This window comes from Alosa sapidissima, chromosome 10, assembly GCF_018492685.1.
Source record: "Alosa sapidissima isolate fAloSap1 chromosome 10, fAloSap1.pri, whole genome shotgun sequence".
Taxonomy (NCBI): Eukaryota; Metazoa; Chordata; class Actinopteri; order Clupeiformes; family Clupeidae; genus Alosa; species Alosa sapidissima.
Genome location: NC_055966.1, coordinates 3,774,340 through 3,793,744, shown reverse-complemented (window position 1 = coordinate 3,793,744; position 19,405 = coordinate 3,774,340). Strand labels below are relative to the sequence as shown.

The window sequence follows — 19,405 nt, the reverse complement described above, 5'->3', positions numbered from 1 at the left end:
ACAAACAGCATATTTTTAGAGCTGACATCAAAGAAAAAAACAGAAACAGAAATGTCACTTTTGTATGAACTTCAGGTAAAAATAAATAACTTATTTCTTTCAAAAAAATAAATGACCTGCTTGTAGGGAGAACAGTATGGTCATGTGGTATGAGCATTTCTAGGGCTTACTACTCCCCAGGTCACTATCTCACTCTCTCACACACACACACACACAGGCCACCTATGTCCAGCAGCTTCTAATATGCCAGTCATTAGTTGAAACTGAAAAGGTGTCTGTTCATCTTCAAAAGACGCTGGTTTAGAAAGTTGCCAGAATTCAGTGCCCGGTAGTTTCAGGCCCAAGACCGGCCCACGTTTTCCATAGTGGTGGAAATTGGATAAATGAAGCAACATTTCAGCTCTTACTATCCTGTAGTTTTTATTAGTACCATGGTTCAACAAATGTGTAAAGGTTATATAATAATTCACTTCAACTGAGAAGTTAACAAAGAATATTCCACTATTCCACAAGTTAACAAAAGCATAAAGAAAGAAAGAAAGAAAGCCTTTAAAATGTAGCTTATCCCACGCTTCCACAAAGAGGCATATTGAACTAATGTTTAGGCTACATGTTTTTTGCATGGGTAGGCTATATTGTTGTTTGGTGATTTAGCTACTCCTTTACTACATTACATTACATTTTAGCAGACACTTCTTGACCAAAGTGACTTACATATGTCAGCTATATTACAAGGGATCACATTGTCCCCGGAGCAACTTGGGGTTAAGTGCCTTGCTCAAGGGCACAACGGTGGAAGCTGGGAATTGAACCGACAACTTTCAGGCTACTGCACGCTAGCCCAGCTCCTTAACCACTACACTACCACCGCTACTACACCCTCTTCTGAGCAAACAAGGCATATAGGTTTATCATGTAGGGTAATTGCTCTTTCTTACATTAAATAACTTTCATTTATCCTCTTTACTTGTCCCTGTAGTCATGGCCTCCTCATCACTATGAGTCTCATCATCTCATCATCATCACTATGAGGCTCATCATTTTCAGTGGTCGACTGGTTGATCTGCTGCTCAGTCTCTCCTGGCCTCTTTCTACCATCCATCCTTCCTTATGCTTGTGTTTACTGTAGGGCCGGCTCGTCTATCCGTATCTGAGAAAACTTTTTGGAAAAGACGGGCTATATGGACCCAACCAACTCTTTTTGGGAGGGGAGAACTCCCTCACATAGGCTACAACCCATGCAGAGGCATTGCATTGGTGTCATGCACAGAGTGTCCTACTTTAAGAAAAGATAGACTAACGTGACAAATGTCAACATTTTTTTCCTCGACTGGCCCAAAAGTGAAGCGGCCTACCGGGAATTCTCCCGATTGCCCACCCCGGGCCATTCAGTCTTAATCTTCTTCGACTGAAGACAAGTCCTGAGATGCTAAATAGCCTTTCACAGGCTGCTGAGGCAGGTAGCAGAATGTTCAGCTTCATGTTCAAGTATAAGTATAAGTATAAGTATATATACTTTTTTTGATCCCGTGAGGGAAATTTGGTCTCTGCGTTTAACCCAATTGGTGAATTAGTGAAACACAAACAGGGAACACACAGTGAGGTGAAGCACACACTAATCCCGGGGCAGTGAGCTGCCTCCTACAATGGCGGCGCTCGGGGAGCAGTGAGGGGTTAGGTGCCTTGCTCAAGGGCACTTCAGCCGCGGCCCACTGGTCGGGACTCAAACCAGCAACCCTCCGGTTCCAAGTCCAGAGTGCTAACCAGTGGGCCACGGCTGCCCAGAAAGCTGTGTACAGAAACATTTCTTGCAAATACGGCCACGGGTGTATGACGTTATCTTCACCACTACCCTGTTCACCGAGTTCACCACTATCATCGGGGTGGTTGTCTATGATAACGGGTCCTCCAGTAGGTGCTTGTGCTTCAATGGCGGTTTCAGTTGTGCGTCCTCCTCCTTTAGCAACAAACAAGCGCTGAAATAGAGCGCGCAGCGTGCGGAGCATGGGTAATGCAATCTAGGAGCAGTGATTCGCCAAACCTCCCTTATTGCAGTCGAACACATTTCTTCTAATTTTATGTATTAGTAACGAGTAACGAAGATGCTTAGTGGAAATATAACGGAGTAAAAGTATACATTTTATCTAGGAAATGTATTGGAGTAAAAGTGAAAGTTTGCATAAATTTAAATAGCGAAGTAAAGTACAGATACGCGACATTTCTACTTAAGTACAGTAACGAAGTATTTGTACTCCGTTACATTACAACACTGCATGTATTACATGACACTCACTCTCTTGAGCACCTTACCATGCACACAGAACTACAGGCCAGCCCCGGCCCTGTCACTGCAAGCGTCTCATGCTTGATCACCCTCAAGCACACTGGATTTTTTTAATTTTTTTAATTTAATTTATATAGTATATTTAGTATTTAGTTTTGTTAGTTTTTCTTATCTTCTACTGTCTCTATTGTACAGTGGAGTTTTGTTATATGTATATACTTATATTTACCCTTTCTGCTCTAAGTGCATGTTGTGTGTGATGTCTGTATGCTACTGAGACCTTGAATTTCCCCTTGGGGATCAACAAAGTATCTAATCTATCTATCTATCTATCTATTATTAGTCAGCAGTACTAAGCCAGAAACAATGCAACATCAAAGATGTTGATGTTAAAACAACACCCAATAGATTCGGCTTCACTCTACAACTCTACAACTGCCGGCTAAAACCTTGAGGCCTTGCACCCAAGTCTAATGGCCTCCCCCTCTGGCTGGCGGTCACCTCTCCTGAGTGGCGTAATCCTTTTACACATTGGTGAAGTGAAAGGAGAGTCAGCCGTGTGTGACTAAACCTCTGCCAGCTTGTAAATATAGTGGCACTGCCTTCTAAATGGGACCCAACCTGGGTTTTTTTTGGGCTGTGCAATTTATTCCCATGTTTCTCAGGTGTCCGTCATAGTGCTTTGATCTAAAACCCACATTATACAAAATGATCCCCCTTTGATTATTATTACGAAGTGTCACAATGTGGATACTGAATAAAATACATTTATAGACATCTGATCTGTGCAGCAGTATTTAAAGGTAAATCACCTCAATGAATCCCTGAGCAATCTGAAGAACCCACGGATGGATGCTGCCAGGTTAATAGACAACGTGCCTGGGCCTGCATTCCCGGAAATGTCGCGCAGCTACTGCCATCAAACAGGAGTCTTAATTGGGAGATTACACAAAGGGTGACATCACTGAGCAGCAGGCAGCGGGAGTGAGCGAGAGACGAGACTGGAATATGTTTACGAGGGAGCCCTGTAAACATCACGCAATGGCACTCCAGCCCACGAACGGCATCACATGCTTACAGCAACATACTATGACCTTGGCTGATTGGCCTCTTGATTGTTTTTCCAATAAGCTTAACCACACAGAGTGCATGTAAACATAGTCACTGAATGTAATCTTCACTTGCACTGTTCACTGTCCACTACTACTCAAAGAGCCAACAACCCAAACAAAAACAAGCTGCTTCCCAAATTTGCACCAGCCAGGTGGTGAGCTCTCAAGGGAAAGTGGGTAAGAAGGCCACTGGCCCGTGGCTTTAGGTACTAGAGCCAGTAAGAAGATCCATTTTTAGGAGGTGGGCCCAGGGGCTGCTGGAGTAAACCGCCACATAGTAGCCTAGCGGAAGGTGGCAGGTTGAGAGAGGCACTGTGGAAATGATAACTGCAATGTTCCTGCTGTAAACACACTCTAATCACAATGCAAATGTTATGGATGAACTGCTTCCTAACAATCCCTAATGATTCATGCTTTCAAATACTAGCCCCATTAAGAGGCAACTGCAAATTGCAATCTCTCCTGAAGTGTGTTTGTAAAGTATTTAATATAAATGCAAGTTAAGTTATATGATTACACCTGCTAAAGTAAGACTGGTTGTTGAGATCTGAACTTCATGAAGTACATAACACTGAAGTAACTGAAGTACAGTAGTTCATTACACTTTTAGGAGGAATAGTCCTGAAAATGATCAAGCCTGAATCTATTACATATCAAGTCTGAATACAAGCCTGTATTCACTCCCCCATCTTCACATTTGTATTTGCATATACTAAAAAAGATAACATTTAATTTATCCTCTTTACTTATGTAATGGTAGATATGAAAATCAGTATTTCTCCATTTCATCCTATCCTTCTCTAAATCAAAAAGATGAATGGTTGCTAAGCACAACGGTCTGTGTGTCCCCGTTCCGCCCCCCAAGGTTGAACCTGAATTTAAAGTCTGCAGAGCTGTGCTGGTCTGGCCTGCATTGTTTTGGCCTGGCACTCGTGCCACTTGACTGTGCGTCGGCCAGGGAGGCAGGCCTCTCAGGGCCACCTGTGAGCTATATTTAACCGCTGCAGCTGCCACGCAATAAATTTAGCTAGCGCTGCCATGCAGAGGGCCATCGCCACCCTCCAAGGATCTGAGGACAGGCTGAGCTGGGGGCAGTTGTTTTAAAACTAGAGGAGGACCCTCTTAAAAAGTCACGCAGAATTGAATGTCTTCCTACAAACAAGATAAAAGCAATCAGCCAGAGTATAATAAATTATGTTCATATTAATCCTCTAAAATTTTGATGTTCAGTGAATTTAATGGAATAAACTACACTTTCTAGCAACAGGTCCCTGACATGAGGTTGATATAAAAGATATTTGGCTGTCTATATATGACTGGAACAAGTTCAAAAATTCACCTGCAGTAAATACTAAAGGCTCTTCAATGGAGATGTGTGGTCATTCAAACTTCAAACTGATAATTTGCCATTAATTAGAGACTTGTGCACAGATATGTTTTGCTGACTGACAGTAAAAAGGTTCATACCTGTTTTTCATTTCATTTTAATACATGCTACCTCTCCAAGTTCAACTGAGGAGTAAAAGAAAAGTTCATTGGTCTGATTTTTTAATCAATAGTGCTGGGAAGTTCTACAGAACACAATTTGTTACATGTTACTAAGTTGATATGGTATAATGCCTCTTAGAAAAATCTGCAAGCATAATTTTCTTAACAACCATACTGATTAGATGTATAAAAATAAGTATATTAGTATATAAAAATAAATATATAAAAAACGCTAAGGAGAGACTGACCCCATAAAGATGACTGATAAGGACAGCCACTGAATGCACAAGGTGTTATGATCAGCAAGAAGGTCACAGGGACAAAAACAAACATGGAAATGTGGAAGGAGAAACCCTAGAGGCATCTGATAACTTGAAGACGTGTTACACAACAGCAAAGACATGGATCATAGATCTGCAGGGAGTGAAGAGGCCTTGATCATACAGCACTACCATTCACCTTGTTATGCTACAATTTATGAAGTTAATACAAAATATAATATAATAAACTACTGACTGCTGCCCTTTCATTTTTTTTTGCATGAGCAAGTAATGTATGATATCAGATGTAAATGTTGTCCTTTACTGCAATGGTTAGAGAATGACATCTTAAACATTCTTATGTATTGCACTAGCAAAATGGTGAGCACAAGACATGTGATTCATGGTGAACCGAGTCACCCACTGAAGAAAAGTCAAACTACATAAGTGTCTACACAGAGGCCTACGCTTCCTGGTCAAACTGGCATCATGGCTCTTTACTGACCCCTGCTGGTGGGATGTAGACAGCTGTCCATTAAACCAGCTGCTGACGAACTGAAATAGATAGGGCGGGAGAAGTTGACCTTCCTCTAGTCCAATCAGACCATATAGATAAATGTTGTGCTTTAAGACCAAATATGTCCAAGGCTTTTTTTTTGCCTCATCAGACCCATTCTATAGGTCCAGACCTCAATCCTCTAGAAAAGATCACAAAAACATAGAAAATCTCAATCTCTAAATTGTAAAGTACCTGTGAGGGTCAAATGGAAAGGGGAATCTTCTCAACCTTCCTGGTCACGCTTTCCTGCCCATCACTTTGACCTGACTTTAATCTGGCCGAATAGGAACATGAGTAATCTAAGCTCCACGAGAGAGATGAGCTCATCGTTTCCCCACCAAGTCACATGCTGCATAGTTGATCCATACCCTTCATAACTTGGACAGGTTCTGAGATGATGTCATCATACAATGGGGCATAGACAAAATGTTCACACAAACGATCCCAATGGCCCTCATAAAACAGGAAGAGAGAACAGTTCCATAGAGTTTAACCACAAAAACAATAGCACATGTGACAGTTTGAATCAGTTTGAATCTTGTGCATATCCTGTTTATTATGGTGAAATTACAGGACACACTTATGAAATCTTTTTTATGGACCATAAAAATCAGACCATCACAACTTCCTTTGATTACATTTTAAAATGTCTGTGCACATGCCATAGGTTGTCCATAATGTGTTTGTTTGTTTGTATGCATGAATACAGTATTTGTGTCATAGCTGCCATTACTACAAGAGATTGAGTTTGGGTCCAGCGAGTCCTGTGCATCCTATTGTTTCCTGTCTGGCTGAATCTAATGTGGGTAAGATAATCTGCGTTATCTTATCTGGCCATGAGATGAATACTGAGTAAACTAAATAATGGTGAGAGGTCCAGTGTGTGTGTTCAGTGTTCAGGAATCGGATTTGATAATCTTGTCACTGGAAGGAGGGAGAGATCCCCTACACATTGTGCTTTCATTAGACGAGACCAGATGTATGGAGGAGAAATGGAATGTAGCAGGAGGCCTGCCAGAGACTGCAGTGAGTGCGACAGGCTGCTTAATTGAGCTGAACTAAGGAGAAGCCACAAGCTTGGCTGCGTTCGCCTTGTAAAGCAGAACAAGGTGGCCAGAGAGCTGAAGCAGCTTCGCTTGGCTCACTTTTGGCACCAGGTAGGGACACATCTGCCCAAAGTTCAAATATGGAAGTATTAGCGCATTTACGCACACTCACAGCAGTTTCATCAGAACAAATGTAATGATGATTAGTACGATGAAGACATTAAACTTCAAACAACACTGTAAAGGACACAAACGCATTCTTGTGTCCAGGTAACTGGCAGCTGGTTAGATGTGACCCATCCCATAAAGTGAGCATTTAGCAACAGTGTGTCAAGGTCAATCTGCTTGAGTGTATGTTGTCTAAAGCCAAGTGCCATTCATGAGGTGTAAATTGTACTCCAGTGTAAGCTAGCCTTTCCCCTATAAATAACCCTTTCCCTACCCAACATCCATAAACAGACAACCCTGCACCTTTATTCTCATAAAGGCAGAATTCAGTTTTATGACTTGGGCACATCAAGAGCAGTGCGCTGCAAGTGTGGATCTTATTTTGGGGAACAGACTCTCCTAAATACAAGGATACAAGGATACAAGGAAGTTTATTGTCACATGCATATAGTTACTGGAAGTAAGAAATGCAGTGAAATTATGTCTGGTGTCAGCCTATTTGTGCAAAGTGGGGGGGGGGGTAAAAAGTGCAGTAGAAGAGGGGTTTAGTAGATTAAGTGGCAAGGGCTGCATAAGAAAGGTGAGGGAGGATAGGAATTGGGGGGGAGGGGGGGGGGGGGCACCAACAAGGAGCACCCAAGAGCAACTTTCCCCTATACTTCAGCATCACTGCCACTGTAGGGTATGTGAGGACTAACTCAGCTGTAAAATCACTTAACAAAGACACTTCCACCTTCCATTAGACAAAGACATTTCCTCTGAGTCATTTGAGAGAAACCAGCCTCACCGCTCAAAGACAAACACATCTTCCCCCTGTATGAGCTGGATTGCTCTTCCTAATCCCACACCTGACACCTGCACCATATTTAACTCTCAATTAGCAAATTAGGAAATGAAAATTTAACTGAGTGAACACATACTAAAGCGCTGGGCAGCGGAACTCAACGGAATCCCCCATCCCAAGGGCTTCCTTTAATTGTGCTTTGCATGCTGCAGCGTGTGGGGAAGTCCCAGAGCACAGCAACACTCTTCTTCCTCTCCCATCTCTCCACCTCCACCTCTGACCTCGTTACCTCTCGTCACACCATCCCGGACTCTCCAAAGTATGCTTAAGGACAGATGATCACACCATCCCGGGCTCTCCCAAGTACTGTATGTTTAAGGACATACAATCACACAATCCTGGGCTCTCCCAAGTATGCTTGAGGACAGACGATTAGGTGGAATTAACTTAATCAAAGACGGTAGTGTGTATTTCCAGAGTTATGCACACCATCCACCAGAAAAATCATACAGGAAGGTGGCAGGTGCATGGCTTGGATGAGACCACAGCAAGCTTGACATTCATAAAAAGTGAGTGATATGAATTCCCTTGCTGTGAACCATGTGCTAAAATAATCTCGGCTGTGATCAGTTTACACTTGCAGTTCACAATGTATCACACTACACATCAGAACAGCAACTAATAACTATTTTGTGAATTCTTAATGTAGTAATTATTTTATCCTGATCACTTGAAATTACATTTCATTCATTCATTACAAGTTCTAGTTGAACTTCAGATCATCCTCATAAAATAACTGAACTAGAGGGAGTTTGCAAAAACTTCACACTAAGTCTACACTAAAAAAAAACACTCAAAAAAACATGTAACGGACCACTTGATCCATCCCTGCACACATATGCGTGAGAGAGGGAGGGAGATGTGATTATATGCAGGTGTGTACAGCATATGAGTGAGAGAGAGAGAGAGAAAGAGAGAGAGAGAGAGAGAGAAAGAGAGAGTGAGTGAGTGAGTGAGTGAGAATAAAAAATGAGTACCAGTGACTTCCCAGGAGATGTTCTGGGGTCAGTGGACTGCACTCAACATGAGTCCTCAATGAATCCCAACGACTCAGTGGAGAGATGGGAGCACTGTAACCAGGTGTCATACTTTGTGAAGGAGGGTTAATGAACATACAGTAAAAAATAGCCAAAGAATAGAGACTTGAAGAACACCGCACATAAGCTAGAGATTACATGAAATCAGCAAAACAGTATAAACAGCTGTGACAAATCCCTTCAATGCCATCTCAGAAAAAAACAACTCACTGCCTGTTCTACTGTCTAGAAATAGAAAAGCCCACTGCCAGAAATTAGGACTATATCAAAATCACCATAACTAAATATGATTCTGCTGCTGGAAGCCCAACGTGATCCAGACAGCTGCTCCAACACATTTTCTCCAGAAGACTGAGAACCGGAGATGCATGGGCCTGTAATTAGTAGCATTGATACACTGTAGATCAAGTTTATGGCAAGTTTAAGGGGCTGCACACAAGCTGCTCGAAAGCATTGGACGACAATCTGACCTCTTACTGAGAAGTGTGACCACTCATTTCACAGTTATCTTAGATTGAAATGTATATTTCTGATTGAATATGCATATTCATACATATTCATATGCATTTCTGATTGAAATGTACCGTATATAGAAACTATTTCACAGTCAATTTCAGGATACATAGTTTAGAGTGCACTGTGAAGTCTAGCATTAGTGGTAACCATTTATGCCTACACAGATATATAGCCTAGCCTAGGACCATGCTGGAAATAAGTATGTTACTTTAGCATGTCATCCTTTGGATTACTGTTTTATGATCTTTGATCCAGAAATCAATCAATCAATCAATACATAACTCAGTGTTGGTCTTTACAATAATAAAAAATAAAAAATCCTTAAGCACAGAGCCAGGGTGTTTAGTTAGTTCTTGAGCTATTTACATATCTGTACAAATAATTCTGTCTATCAGTTTCATAATTGCAAACCCACTCATCCAGAGCATACTTCAAATCACAATAAATCCAGAGGGATTTTGTGTAAAGTAATGAAAAAGCTGTATTCATATATAACTTCATAGTTGAACATCTTATGCTAACTTAATATACTGGCAAGCTTTCTTAGCTGACACATTGTTACCCCAAAACACGCTACAGATATTTGTGATTTGGGTCATTATAAAAGACACCTGCATGCATGACCAGAGAGAGCTCTTACCTCAGGGAGCACATCAGTTCAAATGAGCCAGCAATCTATTCGCACATCAAGAAAAAGTTTCCCTTTTTAAACAATGTGCTTCCTGCCGGACATATGTGTGCAAGTGAGAAAAAGAGAGGGGAGGGGGTATAGTCAGAGAAAACCCATGTGCAATGGTGTCTGTATCCAATTAGGCATTTTAGTGTCAGTTTAAAACAGGGGGCCTGCTCCCAGTGTAATCCTAACACAACCATTTCTTTGGTTTCAACACAAGACCCATCTCTGCTAATCCCTCCCATTCTCTCCCCCATAAATCCCACAGAAGAGGGATCCCAGTTTCCACAGTATGTTTTAATTGCTGGAACTACAGTGGAATCCTTTGAGAAACAATGTTGGCTATTCAACTCTACTTGGGTCTCGGAAATAATGCTGTTATGGATAGAATCATTTGTCTCAAATGAATAGTAGGCTAAGTAATACACATTACTTGCCAAGGTACCCCGAGAGGTCCAAACGAGTTTTCCCGTCATAACTCTGTTGGAGACAGAGTGTATTCTCATGATGAACACAACACCTTAAGAAGAAAACTGTCAATCATCTCTGAAGCTGTCCAGTCATCACAGAGCGCACACATTCACATTGGGAAAAATAGGCTATTGTTTAGCAAGTAGAAAAAAAAAAACAAGGCTACACTGGCTAGGCTACATACTAAGCTCCAGGTGTTTGCTACGGTTCCAGGCATCCCCGCATCTTCCAAAATCGCTCGTGCTCGCTGCTTTTTCCAGCGTTGTGTGTTTATTGTGGAGCCTCACGCTGTGCAGCTCACTTTTTCCTCATAAAAGGGGGAGTTGCTAAAGAGCAGCAGAGGAAGGCACCCTCATGCCCCACAGTGGCCGCTTACGTCAGATGTTTCCCTACGACAGCCTGTGCCAAGAACAACTCTTCTGACATTCCATTCTTCTCCACGCTCAGGGAGGGGGGGCTGGTCCCATGGGCTGGTCGGAACAGCACGGTGAGCTCCACAGGTAGGAGGAAGCCCTTCCCTCCCTAAGCCCTTTCCTGCCCTGCTGATGAGCCCTGGGTTGGGTTCACACCTTCCTGCCTCCCAGCTGAGTGCTAGCTCTCAAGAGAGGCATCATGACACATGGGTTGAACTAGGTCACAGTGGGCCAGATGATGAAAGCAGACCATGGCTTAGCTGGTGGGATGCCTGCCTAATTATGGTTCCATATCAATCAACACCAACATCGAGGACATCCCATATGCTTTGCAAACTTCCCTTGTAATAATTAATTCTTGAAAGAGTAAGTGCTCAATTCTAATTCAAAAACAATGACATTTAGCCTACTGTTGTGGCCTGAATAGACTAATGACACGTTATTTCCACAACACACCGCATTCTCAGAATTATCCCATCCAACTAAAGAGCCATTGCAACAACACACCGCTTCAGCTATGAAGAACTGGTGTGATCTGGTGTCAGTCAATTAGAGTAGACTAGCCTAGCATAACAGCGATCAAACGCCACTCGATGGTTGCGTTTTCTACAGTAGGCTAGGCTGTGTGTGTGTTGGGTAATAGGGTATGTGGGAGGGGGATGATGAAATGGTGGGGGTATGTTGTGTGTTTGTGTGTGGGGGATGATGAAATTGTGTGTGTGTGTGTGGGGGGGGGGTGTGTGTTGGGTAATAGGGTGTGTGGGAGGGGGATGATGAAATGGTGTGTGTGTGGGGGGGTGATGGTGTTTGTGTTTGGGGTGTATGGTGTAATGATGATAATGATGTATGGTGTAATGAGAGTGTGTGCTCGTGGGGTGTAATGGTGTGTGTGTTGGGGGAAAGGGGGGATCGCCTAGTGTATATGTTGGGGGGGATTAATGGAGTGTGTGGGGGAGGGGGTGTACCTGTGTGTGTGTATGGGGGTTAGGTGTGTGTGTGTGTGTGTGTGGGGGGGGGGGGGTATAGCCTACATGGCCAATGTTACAACCATTCTAACAAAATGTCATGTCTGAATCGAATTTCTCATCAAATTAACTCAGTGGCTTCTTTCCTTTATCCTGCAGTGGTGCGTTCTGTCCTTCCTGTTAACAGCTGTAATACCCACTACATCAGTGAGACCCTTCATGCAAGTGGCATCACATTTTCTGAGATGTCTTCCTCACAACTGAAAAGAGTATATTTCTCCAGTTCATTCCCCAAAAACGCGTCTTAATCCAGTAGGCTAAGAGTAGCCTATAATTATATCTAATTAAGAACTTGCAAATTGGAGTTGCCATAGACGGTCAACAGGTTAGTAACTTTGTAACATGGATGGTAGGGTAGCCTACTCAAGCCTAGAATATGTGGCCTACCTACACTATAACGCTGTCACACAAGTGTTTGTAGAGTTTACAAGTAAACTCACAAATAAACTATTGAAATGGGTCCATGCAGGATATCTTTATGGATGCCGTTTATGAATGAAAGGACTTTCAAGACGGAAATTTTTACTATTTAAACATTTGGAGGGAAAGCAGAGTTCGTATGTGAATGGCAACAATATTTACAAGGATCGATTTCTATGTGAAGACATTTGACAGTTACACTTCATCTGCTGCTGGTGCACCTGCCATGCTAGTAGTTTAGGGAAGTGGACAGCCAGGATACTTCCAATGTAGGCTACAGTAGCCTACATTTGCACTTTAGTTATTTATTTCCCCTATTTAGAGGTGGAGCAACGCACACTGCTACAGCCTGTAAAAGTTGTCAGAGACACTGACATTTGGAACTTGTGTATCAGTGACACAAAGCCTGTCAAAAGATTAGTTCTGCAAAATATGTGTTGTCAATAATTACTGTAGTTAATGAAATCCCTTTTTTAAATAATTGTTTCATATCAAAGTCAAAGTCTGCTTTATTGTTAATTTATTCACATGTCAAGACATACAAAGAGATCGAAATTTCGTACATGAACAATAACAAAATAATTGAATATTGCAGCACTGTTGCTAATATCAGGACTTTACTGAAATAGACACAGGCTTAAGCTTACTGTAGGAGCCTGTTATCTAAATAATTTGAACTAACACTACAGCAATGAAGAACAAATGTGTTGTGTGTAATAAGGCTGACAAAACATAGTCATAGTACCACTACCAGAAACAAAGGCAAGTTATGTGTTCCATACCGGTCCCTACAAGAATGAATGGCTTTTGCTCTACTTTTCGATTGCAAATTCAATGACAAGATACCGTGCCATTGTCTCATTTTGTGTGAGGATGTTTGTTTTCACAACTTCAATCTGCTTTATTAAGTGCCATTATAAATAGACATTACATACTAAGATAATACATATTGATATGTGCAAAAAAAGGAAGTTACTGGGGTAAAACAGTGCATCCTATGAGTCAAGTTAGATTTTTACATATTATAAATATGAATAAAATGGTATTATCAGCCAACAATCCATTCTCACTTTACACTGGTAATTGGTAACTGGTAAACACGTGCACTTCAAATGGGTTATTCAAGTAAGTATGTTATTTCTGTCCCAGCCCTGCAGGTCCTGAAAGTATTTTTCTAGTGACTGCCTGATGGACCAGCAGCCTAGAGCGGTAGTGCCAATCAAAACAGACTTCAGCACGCCCCCAGCAGCTTCAGGAGGTACGAGAGGACTGGTGCTATTGAGAGCCACAATGGCGGGCAAACTTAAGGCCACACTTCCTAACACCCCTAATATGTTCCCCGCAAAGAGACACACGGTGAGTGAGCAAGAGAGAGATGACAGGGCCATGCAGCGGGACATCACAGTCAAGCCATCTCGAGAGAGCCAGTCAGTGAGTGTGGAGAGAAGTGCCGAGCCAGTCAGAAGCACGTATGCTGTGGAGTGGTCATCACTTAGCCAGAGGAAGCCAAAGGAGACCATGGCTGGGCCCAGTACCTCTGCAACCCACTGAAGGTCCTCCCGCACAGACCCTAACAGTGGACTGCTAGGAAGTGCAGACAGTCCAGCTGAACAGGCCACAAGGAAAAATCCAACAGCTGGAGCTCTGTGAACCTGCAGAAATGTCATTTTGTTTTGAAATACCATACATGTGTGATACATGAGCAAATCTCATATCTTATTTGATCTCATGTAGGTCTAGGCCTATAGGCCTGCCCTGAATGTTATCAAAAAAGTCTTAAGCATAGGAGAAGCTAAATGATAGATGGTAGCAAATGCTGCCAAGTGGCGTCAATCAGAGATAAGGGGAAATCGTTCACAACTAGATAATGCACAGAAGATGAATTAAAGTGATGATAGTTGTTTTTTATGGAGTAGCTAACATTGCAAACGGTTTAAAGTTTGTAGAGTTTCTAGTCACCTTAAATAGCCTTTGAGCGTTGAGCAGGGCGACGAGACATAGGGCGATGTTCCCAACAGTTATGAAGTGGTCATTCATTATCTTTGTATGGAAATCCTATCTTAACATAACGAAAATACGTCCCTACATATAAAAATCAACATGGTATAACGTTGACGTCCTGAACACCTGAAGTTAGCCTATCCTTAAACATTACACGCATACGTCATACACGCTGGTCGTCTGTGACCTACTTATTAAGGACACAAACTAAAAAACTTTCAAAATGAAAATAAGTCAACATAAACAAGTGAAGCGGAGGAGGGGAGAGACAACGTTGTCCCGCAACTACCACATACAGGAAGTAGTATGACTTCTGAGCTGCAATTGGATAACGTCAACGTCTCTGATAACGGTTCGCATCAAGAATCTTGGAGGTTTTGCGCCATCTAGAGGCTATTGGCTATAAACATTACAAAAGTACTAGGCCTACAGAGAGTATTCCTCAAAATGTACAAAATGTATAGAAAATTCAGCGAAACTTCTGTTCATGTAAGGACATTTAATCATAATTAAATATCATAATCATAAACACTTTTACATAACCCCATTACATTCTCCTTATAGGACATTATTTATATCTACCATTATTGTCAAAATGGGAAAAAAAACTGCACATACAGTTAGCGTACAGTCAGAGTTTATTTACAACCTGTTTCTGTTCATTGTAGTCATGCAGACACATTCGATCCAGCAGCACATGACTGTGGAGCAACTAAGTCCAAGACATAAATGCATGATGTAGTGTTCACTTAAAAACCTATCGAAAATAACATCTGTCTCCCACCCCAAAACAGTTATGTACTATTGCCATAACCCAAGGATACAGTGATATTTAAATAAATGGAAATTGAACTCTATGCCCTTGGGCGGACAATAACTTTGAATGGCTTGGTCTTCAGCACCACACTGGCCACTCCTTTTAGATCGGGCAGACATTCCTTATCGCCAGGATGAAGAAGTTCAAAATCTCGCAGCAGGTAAGCTGTAAACAGGAAAATCTCCATCTTTGCAACAGACTCTCCCAGACACAACCGAGCTCCTCCACTGAACGGCAGAAGGGAACGAAGCAACGCTCCATCAGCCTCTAAAAAGCGCTCTGAAACAGAGAAGGCTATTACCATGACTGCCAAAGGCGTATCTAAGTGCCAAAGGCTTATCTAGGTAGTTACACACATAATTTGTAATAAAACCTGGTTTGAAGCTGTAAGGGTCTCTCCATACTGTAGGATCATGGTGGGCTCCAAAAAGGTTAGGAATGATCACTGTGTCTTTTGGTATGAAATACCCTGCAATGCTGTAAACATACAGAGGTCATTGTATAATAACGACACATCTCTTAATTCTAACAGCAACAAGTGTGGAATAGTACACACAGAAAGGCAATATAGACATGCGCAAGTTAAGTTCCTTATCTTTCCCCAGTTCCTCTATGGCTCTCTATCATTAATGTAGCATCTGTAACTATCTGTTTCTATTTCTATTCCCCTCTGCCTGTAGTGCCCTATATACAGGGAGATGAGTGACCGTAGACTCACCTGCTATTCCTGATGGCTCTGTGAGGCACAGCCAGTGGGGCTACAGGTCTCAGTCTGAGCACCTCACTGATGAGAGCGGACAGGTGAGGCAGCCGGTGCCGGTCCTTGTAGTCTGGGTAGCGGGCCTCCAGCACCGAGCACATCTCCTCATGCACTTTGTGTTGGATCTGGCAAAAGGTGGCAGACACACCCCAGCTATAGTGAAGGTCATGACCTGTCTCCATAGGCCACACAACCATAAAACAAAGGATGCCTCCACAATTCTGTGCTTTGGTTTAGCCCATTAACTGTAATATCTATATGTAAGCTGCACATCATAGAACCACATACTCTTTTTAAATTGGTATATTGTAGGTTGGTGATGGTGATGTGTTGTATGTATTGGTGACGTGTTATGTATTGGTGATGTGTTGTATGTATTGGTGATGTGTTGTATGTATTGGTGATGTGTTGTCTGTTAATCATGCAGTACCTCTGGTCTGTGGAGGAGGAAAGCCACAGTCCAGCTCAGCCAGGCCGCTGTGGTCTCCGTCCCACCAATTAACAGATCCACTGTGGTCATGTGCACATGAGTGTCCGTCAGTGTCTGTGGAAAATGAACAAAGCCACTGACACTAACCCATTAATGGTAAGAGCATTAGACCATAATTGTGTGGCCTAAATCTCACAACAGACCTATTTAGAGCTTACTTATCTAAATAGCAACAGACTTTAGAGAAGAAGTGCCCATTTCTGGGGAGTGCTGGTTCCACAGTTCCACCAGTGGTGGCATGACGACTTACCGACCTCTGAGACTCTCCCTCTGTCTTCTCCTGTTTCTTCAGAAAGGCTGTAAGAGCACCCCTTTCTTTTATGCCATCATCTTCCACCTGATAGCACACAAACATGCACACACACACACACACACACACACACACACACACACACACACACACACACACACACACACACACACACACACACACACACACACACATGTATATACACAAACACACAGACACACACTAGTATCTGACACATTTTATACACAGTTATAGTACAGTTAATCAATCTCTCTGTTGCAACCTTTAGTTCTTTCAAGTATGTCCGAATGATGTCATCTCTCCTTGACACTTCTTTCAGGAGACGAGAGAAAGGAGGATTTGGCAGTTTCTGATTGACCACAAAGATCAAATGATTACGGTAAAGATGATAATGCTGAAGCAAGCAGACAAACCTGCTGTGTTTATACTAAAACTCCACAGTAAGCTACCTCCTAAATGGGATGACTGAGTCTACAGAGCAACATGGAATAAGAAGAGAGCATGCAGTCAGTGAAGAGCGGTGACACAAAATATGGACTCTGATATAAGGATGGAATGGGTGAGTTACAGACTCGAAGAATGGGAAAGGAATCCAGTGCTGAGATCCAAGAAGAGCCCCACAGTGCCACGATCTCATTCAGACAGCCGTGGAGGCACTGCAGCTCGGGGGAAGTCTTGTTGTACTAGCATAAAAGAACAGCATTAGAACAGCACTGAGAATGTGCAACACACATGTACCTCAAATTATTATGTCCATATGTTTATGTACATTCTGGCTATATTTTTACTTTGTTCAGTGTGTTGTGTCGTATCTGTGAGGGTGTATCATGCACTAACCTGTTTCCCAAAGGCAAGAGTAGTAATAACATTACTGGCAGCAACAGTGAAATCCTCAGAGAGATCAACTGCAGTTTCATTATATTCTAGCAGCACCTGGATGTCAAAGAAGACAGTTCATGAGAAAAAACGACTTTTTCACTACATTTGACTTTGACTTGAACTCCTGTTCGGCTGTTTTTGTAGCTCCCGCTAGGCTATGTGTATAATTGAATCGCCTCTGGCAGTTAGCCTCTAGGATACTGTCTTTGTGTTATTTTTGTGTGTGATGTACTTTTCTCAGTTTGAGAGCCTGCTGCTGAATGAGGGAGTGAAGAGACTCAGCTGTGCAGCGCTGCAGGGCACTGTGGACCAGGCGCCGGTGCAGCTTCCACTCATCACTGTAGTCGCCCAGGGAGATGGAGCAGCCTCCTCCAGAAACAATGTCACCTGAGAGGACGTTAGGGAGAGACCAGGTAAGTGCTTCGTCAAAAAGGAACCATCCATTAGCCACTGTGGTACTTTTGCCGGTGCTCATATGTTGATATATTACCAAATGAATGTTGACAAGAAACACCTGTGAAAGAGTGTGGTCTCCCAGCAAAGTCTGTCCATTTCTTTACCAGAGCTTCTCTAATGATGTCACTTCCACTTAGGACCACCATGGCTGCATCAAAAACAAAGATTGCTCTCAATTCTGAAGTGAGTCATATATCATATGCTTAGAAAGATAAAAGTGATTAAATCTTTACTGTTGTTGCCAAATTTGAGACGGTAGATGTTTCCATAGCGACGTGCCAAAGTTGTCAGATGACTAGGTAGGTGCTCTTGCATGAGCTCCAACATGTTGCCAAGGAGAGGGAGAGAAGGAGGGCCAGGTAGAGTTGCAGATAGAGGGGGAGATTGTAAACAGCCTGGGGCACAAAGAGAGGAGAGGTCTCGGCTCAGTAGCGGCAGAGTGACATACACACACAGTGTGACACAATTTATTTATCCATCCATCCACTTTATCCATACAATCATAGTAACACAGGATATCATTATGAATGCTCTTAGATCTTAGAGCTACAATAAACTTACGGAACAAGTCTGAGTTTTAAAGGAGGCTAGGCAGCTGACACACACGCTCACGCAACAGCACACTATCATTGCAGATAGTTCCAAGACTAATGAGATCAAATAAATGAAAGTATGGACAACACTGGGGAGCAATCTGAAACAAATTCTTGGAATATGGTAAGGGCTTAATGATTTCAACAGTCGATGCAAAAAGCTTACCTTTGGGCTCGTGGTTAGTCTGGTCATTGTTCTGATATCCTCTCTGTTTGAAGAGACTGGCCACCAGCAACAAAAGAGCAAAAAGCAGCCCAACTCCTGCACTCTCTAACCAGACCTGCATGATGTGGACACAGAGGGGAAGCCTGCAGGGACAGATGTTTTAAAAAGTAATCCTGGCACTACTATCTGCTTTTATTGTCTTGGCCTAAACCCACCCCCACATAAAGGCTTGTTATTTATTCTCAAATGGAGGCCAAACAAATATTTTCCTGGCCTTCCCAGGTCTGAAATATTAGCCATCGTAAAGTAGCAAGTCACACACACAAATGGCAACAATAGGTCAGGTAAAATTCAAGTACAAGCTTGTTTAATCTCTAAAAACAAAAAAAGGAAAATATTTATACATAAAGATAAAAAATACATTTCTGAATTGCTTAATGTGGGACAAAGTGGTCAAATATATTAGCACACGTTATGTCAGGGTTCCTGACAAGGACACTAAGCTTGGTGTTGTTTTTGAAAGAGAACCTCTTTGGATTCCTGCAATGACAAGAAGAAAAATAAATCTACAACGTTCAACAAAATTGCTTTAAATGGTTATTATTTTGCATATAAACAAGACCAATTGCACTCCTGGACATAACTGGGACTTGAGG

At 42.3% G+C, this 19,405-nt stretch overlaps 1 protein-coding gene and 2 long non-coding RNA genes across 3 annotated transcripts; 2 read left to right on the top strand and 1 right to left on the bottom strand.

Annotated features, from left to right (window-relative positions):
* The first annotated feature begins 14,522 nt into the window (after nucleotides 1-14,522).
* On the top strand, nucleotides 14,523-17,110 carry LOC121721147. Its single transcript, XR_006034752.1, has 5 exons — nucleotides 14,523-14,806; nucleotides 15,217-15,294; nucleotides 15,815-15,935; nucleotides 16,322-16,480; nucleotides 16,975-17,110. It is a non-coding gene; the product is annotated as an uncharacterized LOC121721147 (long non-coding RNA).
* On the bottom strand, nucleotides 14,946-18,871 carry LOC121721144 (steroid 21-hydroxylase). Its single transcript, XM_042107841.1, has 12 exons — nucleotides 18,750-18,871; nucleotides 18,224-18,385; nucleotides 18,049-18,138; nucleotides 17,767-17,921; nucleotides 17,493-17,588; nucleotides 17,228-17,338; nucleotides 16,918-17,004; nucleotides 16,635-16,721; nucleotides 16,325-16,438; nucleotides 15,853-16,019; nucleotides 15,508-15,611; nucleotides 14,946-15,413 (listed from the first exon to the last, which is right to left on the bottom strand). The coding sequence occupies exons 1-12, from the start codon at nucleotides 18,868-18,870 to the stop codon at nucleotides 15,172-15,174; spliced, it is 1,536 nt and encodes a 511-aa protein (XP_041963775.1). The 5' UTR covers nucleotide 18,871; the 3' UTR covers nucleotides 14,946-15,171.
* On the top strand, nucleotides 17,805-18,892 carry LOC121721146. The gene is made up of 4 exons (XR_006034751.1): nucleotides 17,805-17,947; nucleotides 18,098-18,173; nucleotides 18,626-18,707; nucleotides 18,803-18,892. It is a non-coding gene; the product is annotated as an uncharacterized LOC121721146 (long non-coding RNA).
* Nucleotides 18,893-19,405: the final 513 nt, after the last annotated feature.